Genomic DNA, 10,031 nt, shown 5'->3' on the forward strand with positions numbered 1-10,031 from the left:
TCATGAGCTAAAAGAAACACTTTTTCTATTTCTTCTGCTGTTGCATCATTGTATTACAGGACCCATCGGCATAGGAAGTTGTGAAAGCCAGAAGCATAAATGTGTTCAAAAGAGATTGCACACGTTTGTGGGCAACAGGTTCATTCATGACTGTTCAGCCTCATGCAACGTCTGGTGCAGGAAGTCTGTACCTCAGTGCTTACCAGAAGTTGAGGGGTAGCTGGAGGAGGGATCAGGGCATCCTTGGTGTGTTACTGACAGCCTTTCCCTCAGCATCCAACTCTCTCCCTTAGCAGAAATGGATGCAGAACGAGGGGGACTCGGAGTCCGATTTGTTACGGCCATCCTGTGCCCGCTTGACAAGACACGCACGTTTACAAACAGTACCGATAAGGAAATTATTTTATGTATTCAAGTAGGCATTAGTCTCATTTCAAATCATTACTAGTGGTGTGGGTATCGCGTCTATCACATGTCAAGATAATGAAGGGATGCTTCAATAGGGAAATGGCACAGAGGGATTGGGGGGCAAAGCACGATCTGGAAATGCTCTGTTCAACATCATTAATCCATGTGCTGCTTCAACCAGTCGATGTATTTGGATACCCTTGTGTAAACCCCATAGCTGCCTTTAACAGCACAGCCCTTTCCCCAGCTGACAATCCCAGTCAGAAACCAAGTGTTCTTGTACTTCGTAGCATGAGGTCCGCCACTGTCTCCCTTGCAGGAGTCTTTAACGCCAGCCAGGTCTCCTGCACAGAACATATTCTCTGTAATATTTAAATCGGTCTCCTTTTCACATTCTTGTGTCTTTACACGTGGCAAAACAACTCTCATCAGAACAGAAGAGGTGGCACCTCCATCTAGTAGGCGTCCCCAGCCGCTCACTGTGGAGAACTTGATGGAGGACAGTTCGTGCACTGCAAACCGTTTTTCGGGCAAGCATATTGGTACCACATAGTCAGTGAGGTTCACGGGTGTTTCCAGGCTCAGGAGGGCAATATCGTTATTGACTTGTCCATTCGTGTATCCCTCATGAATGATTATCCTGGCAACTCCGCTTTCCTGCTCAGTTTTCTCATGGTCATTTATTGCGTGTTCACCTGGAAAAGTTATTAATCGCAGGTCGTGTCAGGCAGCTCCTCGATTCCTCAGAAGTTTGAGGAGACAGGGGCTTTCTACTCTGACACCTCTTAAGGACAATTCCCTCATGCGACTAAAGCTGGCACATTTTGTGTTTCACTCTGGTTTGTCAGGATGAGAAGGGGCCACCGCAGCCACAGCTGGGTGACATGAGGAGGGGAAGATACATACCCAGTCTCACCCGAAGCTGCGTAGGATGCGTGTACTCCAAACAGTGAGCTGCAGTGACCACCCACTCTGGGGACAGCAGGGTACCGCCACACTTTTCTTTCTGATTCTGTATGATAAGGGCCTGCCAACATAAAGCAAATTTACGGCTGACATCAAATGTGCTTGACCTGAGTCTCAGTAGACTTGCGTTTCATATGGCTGCTTTCTGCCACTTTATGCAACTCTGTTTGAGAATACAGTGCTAAGTCCATGGAGAATTTAGGAGGGGGAGTCTTCCCATCGACATTTTCTCCACCTTGTGGTACAGACCCTGCCCATTGTGGCCAAGAGCCGAGCTGCAGCTAAAATTCTTGCGGGCAGTAAGGTTAAGGACTAAGGGGTCAGGAGACAGAGGAGGTTGTGTTACCACCCCACTCTTACGAAAGCAGGCACCCCAGAACAAGGCTAAGCTGCAGGATTGAAACAGGTAGATCTGCTGGCTATGGATGAAGAGGGAATTTCGTTATCCAGACTTGGCACTTTTTATGGATTTTTCACATAATAGATTCAAAACAATGAGTTTAAGTTAGTAGTTTCATAAGGGAAAGAAAAAAGAAAAGGCAATGAAAGATTTCTGCAGACTCACTTGCCACGGACATTCACCTGGAGGACAGATTAAACCACCTACTATTCTCCCTTGTGCAGTTGCATTTTTTTTCGCCAGCACTTGTATTTTTCCACATGGGTATTTCACTGAAAAAAAAAAGAAAGAAAAAAAACCCCAAAGGGCAGCAAGTGTGATTTTATTGCACTGAATTCACAGCAAAATGTGTAAGGTCTTCAGTAAAGTTACGTTAGCTGAAAAACTGGTTTCTAGTTTAGGAGCATGGGTTCTCAAAAGTAATTTGAAGGAGCTCAGCAGGTAAGTAGTCTTTTTGTTTGGAAACAGCCAGAAACGCTTTTACAAGTAGAGTACAGGCCCATATATTATCATCGACATATATTCACCTACCACAGAAGTTTGCAAACAATATACCTGCTTAAGCTATATGTCAACACAATTAAGTAGGCTGCAGGCTGGAGAGCAGAAGTGACTCTGTCAAGCTTTGTACCCTACATATTTTCAGTGACCCTGCTGACTTTAACTCAGCTGCACCAAGTGCACAGCATCCACGGCGTGGTGAGACGTAGGCTTAAGCATGGGATGTGCAGCTTGCTGTCCCTTGTTTGGGTGGACCCGAAGATCTCGTAAGAGCAGATGCTGTGTCTTCTGATATGCCTCCCGGCAGACTGTGCCTTGTTTGCTTAGATCCAGAGCATCCTTGATTCTCCTGGACTGCAGGTCTCAGTCAAAGGTCTGTTTTTAGCCTGAGCAAGCACGTGAAGATTGGCAATAAGAGAATCAAGTCTTGAGGACTGAGCTGCAGTGCAGAGGAAGCCTTGGTGTTTTCAGTACATCCTTCACCCAACAGAGTTTTCCTTTCAAGAAGAAGAAGGTCTGCCTTTGGGTTTTTTGTGTGCCAAGTGGCTGTGCTGTAACTGAACACACCGTCCCTTCCATCCAGCAGCCACTGCGATCACGCTGTGAGGAGGAGTGCTCGCTTTCTGTCACTCTGGGAGCCAGGGCCCTGGAGTCTATGCTGAGCTGAATCCGACATCTCCACGGATCTGTAGTAGCCTGAACATGCGGATTACTTTGGCTGATACGAAGACAGCATCAAGCTTTTACAGGTACAGGCAGGGTATGGAGAAAGAGGACTAGCTCTTTGGTGACAGCCGGTGAAAGACCCGAACAGACGTTAACACAAACCCGTACCCTCTAAGGCCGTAGGCAGGGCAACGCGAGTTTGGGCGTTTGAAAGGGCCGTTGATAGGGATGACAGAAGGACAGTGAAGGGACCGGCAGGTACAGTTTTGTCTCCTCGCAACACAGGGTCAGCTCTACGGCTGTTTTGGTCCCCAAGAAGCGAGCAGCAACAAATACGTCTTCCTCGCAGGGGAAGACACACTGAAAAGCCTGTGGGGAATATTGAATCCTTTGTTCTCAGCTTTTAACAGAAGCAGCTTCCCCATCACGTGGTATTGCAGAATCTGTTAATATGGGATAAGCACATTAGCAGACATTTTTTTCTAATGAAATTGCTGTTGTTGAGAGTTAGGTTGTCATTATCAGTTCTCTGCATGAATGCTCCGTTGAGGCGTGTGTAGGGGGGCATCACCCCTCAGAATCACTTCGCATGCTCCCTGCAGCTCTGTCCGCTATGTTCATATCCCCAGGGGTCTTTTCTTCCCCTCTAACAAAGTAATTCAAGTAGGCATCTGCAATAGAGTCAGGTGCCAGCTTAGGTACTGGAAAAATAATTAACTTGCGCTACCCTAGTCCCAGTTGAAATTTACCTTCTCGGATGAGTGAGAGAAATAGCTAGCCATAGTCTCTAGAGGAGTACCAAAAGTGTATGAGTCCTACCAAACAGGAAAAAACCCAACCCAACCAAAAAAACAACAAACAACTCCTCTGGTTTTCTGTGGGTTTAATAGGCCTCTTCCTCTCTCCACTCCTGTGCTGAAATAGGTATAGTAATAAAACTCACAGTCACAATTTCAGATTGGCGCTCCAACAGTAAAACAATGCTTCCCCCCCCCCCCCCCCCAATATTTCCCCACTGTGGATGTAAGCTAAAACAAAAAAGAACTTGTGGGGCCCAGAGCCCCTCCAATCACCAGAACCCCCTCAGCCTGACCCCAAATCCCGGAGTACCTGCTGCTCTGCCTTAGGTAGACCACCTGGCCAGGAGCTTGTCTCCACCCCTCAGTTCTTTACTAGACTGGCGGTGCGAGCGTTCCCCACGGAGGAGGCAGGGGCTCGGCTCCCTCCTCGCTCCTAGCAGGTGGGATGTTCAAACTCGAATTTCCCACGTCCCAGAGGAGCAGACCTCTGGGGCCAGGAAGGAGCGGGCCAAAAGGCTCCCTGCTCGGTCTGCACCCTTTGCCAGCTGCCTTTCTGGGGTGTCTAACTTCCAGCAGAGGCTGAACGTACTGCTCTGGACTCTGCCCTTGAAGAAGAGGTGGGGAGCTGGCGGCTAAGGGTTACACCTCCCACCTCCTGATGTGTGCGTGTTGGAAAGTTTTCTTCCAGAGGTGCCTTAGACTTAGCATCGGGCTAGTAGTGTCTTACCTTGGGGAATGCAGGACACGCCATCACTCGCTAAAGCGTAATCGTCCGCACAGAAGCACACGCGTCTTTCAGACTGCTCGTCGGTGCAGTACTGTTCACAGCCGCCGTTGTCGTAAATGCACCTCAGTTTGTCAGCCGTGGCTGAAGCCAGAGAAAGAGCATTTAGGTTTCCAAATGTGGGTTTTGGTGCTTAACATGAATCAATGGCAACTTGAAATGTTGGCAGGGAAGCAAGGCAGCAAAGCAGATTTCTGTGTGCCTTTTGTTTGGCAAAAGCTAGCTAGGCCTGGATCTCCAGGGATTAGGGAAGAAAAGGCTATGCTTAAGAAACATACACCTAAAATTAAATCAGTCTGCATTTATGCAGTAGCTGAGCTGTCTAAAGGATGGAGGTGTGGTAATTGTGTGGTAACCATCATAATATATGACCGAAAAATTATAACTATTTTGTGTTTTGCCATTTGGCAGAAGGATGCTCTGGGATGACTGTTGAGACTGCCTGGTTAGACTTGATGCGTGCCTAGCCCTTGGTTGGGCTCCGCGTGTTCTGAGGGTGTAAGTGTAACACTCGGTGCGCAGCGCCCGCTGAAATCAATAGCAAGACGTACGTTGGCTTTAACAACTGCCGGATCTGTCCCCTTGGGCTTTGTATGGTGCATGTACAGCGTAGTTCTCATTCACGTGCTGCTCCGAGCTTTTAAGTCAAAGTAACTTCAGCATTTGGGTAGGAAAAAAAAATTCCCCCTTTTCTCTCAGATGGGGCACAAAAGGCAGGTTTTTTTCGTTTTTTTACAAAGTCATCATAGGGTAATAATTATGTTGCTGCCTCGCAGTGCCTGGCTGTTGGCTGGTTAGCTCCATCACGCGACACCGCGGGCCGTGTGAACAGTAGCTGTCCCAGCCAGAATGATGCAGAATGATAATGATCGCTACTGTTTATCTCAATGCCTTGCATTCGAGGTCATAATGGCATTCTTATTGTGTTAGGCTACGCCAGAGCTGACCTTTTTCACAGCTTTTTCCCTCATATTCGACGGGACAGCGGCAAACGTAATCCCGAAACTGGTCGTCACAACTCCCGCCGTTCCGACAGGGGTTGGAGTCACACTGGTTAGGGTCTGTAAAAACATTCGGTGTCAGTCCAGCTCACACGGAGAGCTGCAGCAGCGGGAGTGTTTTTGCAGCTGTTAGAACATCCCGAACGATCGTACCAGAATAGATGTGCCAGAACTCTTTCTGGAAGAAAAAGATGCAAGATTTAATTGAAGAAAAATTAACTAACTCAGGTTGAAGTCCTACAGCTCTTGTAGCACAGGAGGGGTTATGGACAGCCACAGTGATGCCCCTTTTGCCTTTATGATTTATAACGGTTGATACTCATAAAATATTCTACATTATTTTCTACATTCTACTTTATTTTTGTATACCGGTAGAGAAGGGCACTGCGTAACACACACAAATAGGTTATCCATCAAGAACATCCATATAGCTGAGGTGGGATTGACTGAATCAGATGTTGCACAATACAGTAACGTCAGGTGTTGTCAGGCCAGGAATTACTGGGGCGTCGGGGAGACGACTGAGAGAGCACCCACTTTCCCACCATCCCCCAGATGGGTACTGCCCATGCACCGTGTCTGCCGGCAACTCACTGCTGCCGTGTGCCCCCCTATAAATATAAGAGAAAGATGCAAACAGGAGGACACAAAGTGCTTTTTTGTTTGTTTTTTGCTCTTGTGGTTTAAAGCGTCAAAGCACAGCCTTGAGCAGGGGAGTCCATCTGAGCGCGAGCGCTCACCCCGCCCCGTGTTACTTACTGTCCTTTCATCGTCATGGTAAATCTCTCTGGCTTCCTCGAAGGAACACTTTTCTTCCATGCATTCTCGCTCCAGTGATCCCAGTTTTATCTCTTCAAAGAAGCTGTTGGCTCGTCTTTGCCTTTGCAAAACGCTGCTTGCCTCTTCCTGCTTTAGAAAGACTGAAAAACAGCGGCGCGTTGTTTGTCACAGGGCTGCACTCTCCCAGCAGAGCAGATGGGGGGGACGAGTTCCCCTGGACGTTTTTCTGCTTCCTGAGATTTTTCTGAGACACTTGAGGAAAGAAATGGGCAAATGTGAAAGAGCTTCCTTTCTCCGGCCTGCCTCCCAGCTCGAGTGGCAGCACGTGAATTTCACGGAGCCCAGAGGGTAAGAGAAGGTGGTACCTCACACCCGTGTTGTATGTCAGCCGCTCCTCCGGTACCATCCCACGTCCTAGAGGAGGTCTCAACATCCACAGCACCGTTTCTTTCAATTCTAGCAGCTGAAAATCCTATGTCGCCTCATCTAGCACTGATGTACATGGCAACACCTGATTTTTCTGTACTCGCTACAGGCGGTCGCGTGGTGACAGGCGGACCTTGGTCACCCCTTGGCCTGAAGTCATGTTCTCTCATGACCCTGCACTCTTTGGACCTGCAGAAGGGACTTACCCCACCCCTGATAGACCACAATTTTAAAACCACTGCTTTAATACATCTATCTTTAGTTTCCTTCTGTAAAAAAGGCTGTGTTGAGGTACGTAGGAAGGCTGGACAATGCTGTTTGCATTTCCCTGTAGAGCCCGTGGATGGCTCCTGGCTGCCGCCAGCACCATGGACCACAACCACGGGGGGGTCTTCTCCCTGCCGTGCTTTGGAGAGACTTGGGGTCCAGAGGTTTGACAGCAGCCGTCAGCAGAGCTCGATTCCTCCAGCCACGGCAGCTCGCAGCGGACAGAAGTGTGCATTGAAGAGCGGACATCATCAGCACTGCCCTGACCTGCTCCTCCGCTTCGGGAGGCAAGCGCAGCACACAGCGATACCCGCCCGGTGTAATTCAGGGTAAGGAACAAGAAGTCCCAGTGCTGCGGTGTACTTTTGCTCCGTGTACTACCCAGAACAAGTCTTGAAATAATTAATTTTGCCTTTTTTTTTTTCCTTTCTCCTCCATGTCAGTAGGGCATTCTGGAGCTTCATGACAACAACTTACATTTCAGCGCTTTTAACTCTTTCACCTGGGATTGTGGGTAGATTTGGGGCTTGAGGCTGATGGATATCACCCACCTTTCCCCCCGGACATTCTGGTCTGCGGGAGCCCCGAGGGAGCAGGAGCTACCTCCGACCTGCTGCCAGGTGGCTGCCAAAGGCCAAGCCTGAGGTGCGTCCTCACCGACCCCCCCACAAACATAAATACTGCGAGGCTTTGTTCCAGTCTGCCGAGGTGTCTCTAAACATTTGGGTCTAATCAGAACATTTGCTGAATTACATGCATAATAGTGGTAATTTTCCTTATATTTCAAAGTTACTTGAAGGAATAAAATATGGTGTGGCGTGCATTGAATTTCTCCCAGGGTACTTCATAAACATCTGCTCATTGTAGGAGCGTCGGCTGTGTCTTTCTGCCGTGATTTCAAAGTCAGGCCGTATGCATTTAATATGGCTTGCTTTAAAGGCTTTTAATTAACCTTACCCTGCCGATCCGTGACACATATCGGTGCCAGGGCACAGACTCTGACAGGGGAGCGTGTGGCTGGGGACGTCCTCCCGCTTTTATTTCGGCGTTCTCCACAGATTTACATTGGAACGCTTTTGACTTTGCTACTTATTTTTCCAGCTTTGTTCACTGCAATGCGGGGGACCCAGTCAGTGGCTGACTGGGAATCTGAAAGCTCTGGGTCTGCTTTATTAATCTGGGAGCTGATTTTCAGACCCGTCCTGGAGTCACCGAAGAGCTACCACCTCACTGCCTTTGGCTGCTGCCGAAACAGGGCAGTGTTTCCTCACCTCTTTAATTTCTCACCAGCTGAATGACAAACTATTGATTCTTTGCTTGGTAAAATGCCACAGTTCAATATGAAATAACAATAAATCCAAGCTCCTTTTGTCATGTGGCGGGCAGACGGCTGACAGTTTGCCTGCCGTCTGTGCAGTGAGATAACAGATTCATTTAGCAGTCTAGAGGTGCTTTTCCTTAGTTGGCAAAACAAGCGTGTGGGTGCCATCACTGAAAGCAAACAAAAATAACTCACAGGCACAACTGGAGGCAGGACAAACGTGCAACAGTGCTCAAAACTTGCAATGAAAATTATGTCTGAGTAACAGGAGAGAGGTCCATTGCCAGTAAACATAATTACAGCCATATCCTACGACATACCTGCATCCAGAGAAAGAGGAATCGGTAGCAGAAAGCAGAGAAAGCAAGCCACACGCTGCCTGGAAACCATGATGTACCCTGCGAGCCCACGTCCCCGTCGTGTATTGACATTTCAGCAAGGACTGTTTGGCCAAAGAGCTCAGCTTCAAATGCTCGGAGCCAGAGGAGGGGCCGGCGAGTCATGGAAACAGGAAAAGATCCGCAACAGCCCGGCGAGCCGAGCAGAAGGACACATGCAAATCCTGCCATGTGCCCTTTCCACACAAGCGGGGAGCTTGGTTTTGAAGCGTGCTCTGCTGACCTGTGCAAAGGCCACGCTGATTACACAGGCTGCTACCCCCGACCTCCATTTTCCATCTAACACACCTTTTTCATGAGAAACATAAATACCGGGCCCCTGCGGTCGTAGGACCGGCACTAACTTGGCCACGTAGCCCCGCATGCAGAGAGCAGCGACGTGATATTTATCTTGAATTGGCAATCAAGAGACGGCCTTTCAGGGCTTTGGAGTACGATCGAACCACTGGCATCTGTCTTTTCCCATTTCTCCGTCACCAGCTGAAACTGCATTTCTGGCTGAATTTACTTGGAGACACCAATTAAGCAGCAAGAACCGCCCTGCATTGGTTTTCTCCATCTTTACTGCGAGACCCACGTGGCCTGCACAAGTTGTACCAGCTGGAAGAGGCATCAGGCTGATCCACGTTACATTTCATTAGTAACGAGAGGGGTTTGAGGAGCTAATCTGCAGCCAACGTTTTATCTGTAACATAAGCAGTCCTCTGATTTAATGGAAATCAATTAATGGCATCAGACCAGAGAGTAGACAACATTCTTGGAGAAATATTTATTTAAGATAGCAGGGAGCAAAGAGCATGTTTGCCTATGAGAAGTGAAGCGTTGCCGGAGGGCTGGAGCATTTTCCAGGCCGTTCGCCCCTTCCTGCGTGGAAAGGAGGGAGGGTCTGCTCTGCATCTGGCCGCTACAGCAAAGAAAAGCAACAGCTGGATTTTTATTTTGCTGCCAACGCTCACGTAACTCCCTGCAGAAGTGGTGATTGCCCGGGAAAGCCGGGCTCCCGGCTGTTCCTCGCATGCGGTCCTGTTATTTAGTGGGGTGGGCACAGCTGGACGTCCTGCTTTGAAATCCCGTTCCCAAGAGGGGCACCCGGGCACTTTGGGTCACAGCCTGGGTCATTCCCAGCAGCCCGGTTCCTGGGATGGTCGGGGACAGCAGGTCCTGTCCCGGGGCAGACAAAGGAGGTCAGTTACTGGAATATAAAAGGAGCTACAGCAGCCCCACGCTGTCTCCATCTCTGCTTTTTGGGAACCCTCTCCACACCTCATAGCCTGCCAAGGTGATCCTCGTTCCATGTCCACTTGCCTACAGCA

At 48.9% G+C, this 10,031-nt stretch overlaps 1 protein-coding gene across 1 annotated transcript; it reads right to left on the minus strand.

The window, feature by feature from the left end:
* Positions 1-564: 564 nt before the first annotated feature.
* F7 (coagulation factor VII (serum prothrombin conversion accelerator)) lies at positions 565-8,710 on the minus strand. The gene is made up of 8 exons (XM_009702797.1): positions 8,641-8,710; positions 6,286-6,446; positions 5,680-5,704; positions 5,473-5,586; positions 4,469-4,609; positions 1,940-2,046; positions 1,315-1,435; positions 565-1,103 (listed from the first exon to the last, which is right to left on the minus strand). Exons 1-8 carry the CDS (start codon positions 8,708-8,710, stop codon positions 565-567), a joined length of 1,278 nt encoding a protein of 425 aa, XP_009701099.1.
* Positions 8,711-10,031: the final 1,321 nt, after the last annotated feature.

The sequence above is a fragment of the Cariama cristata genome, unplaced genomic scaffold (genome assembly GCF_000690535.1).
Source record: "Cariama cristata isolate BGI_N322 unplaced genomic scaffold, ASM69053v1 scaffold2306, whole genome shotgun sequence".
Classification (NCBI taxonomy): Eukaryota; Metazoa; Chordata; class Aves; order Cariamiformes; family Cariamidae; genus Cariama; species Cariama cristata.

Bases quoted from the DNA above. Each gene is read 5' to 3' on its own strand.
- F7 (XM_009702797.1), bottom strand. From the start codon at position 8,710: ATGGTTTCCAGGCAGCGTGTGGCTTGCTTTCTCTGCTTTCTGCTACCG. The intron at 2,047-4,468 runs GTAAGACACTAC...TTTTTTTTTCAG, and splicing joins CGTGTCCTGCATTCCCCAAG to TGAAATACCCATGTGGAAAA. The intron at 1,104-1,314 runs GTATGTATCTTC...TAACTTTTCCAG, and splicing joins GCAGCTTCGGGTGAGACTGG to GTGAACACGCAATAAATGAC.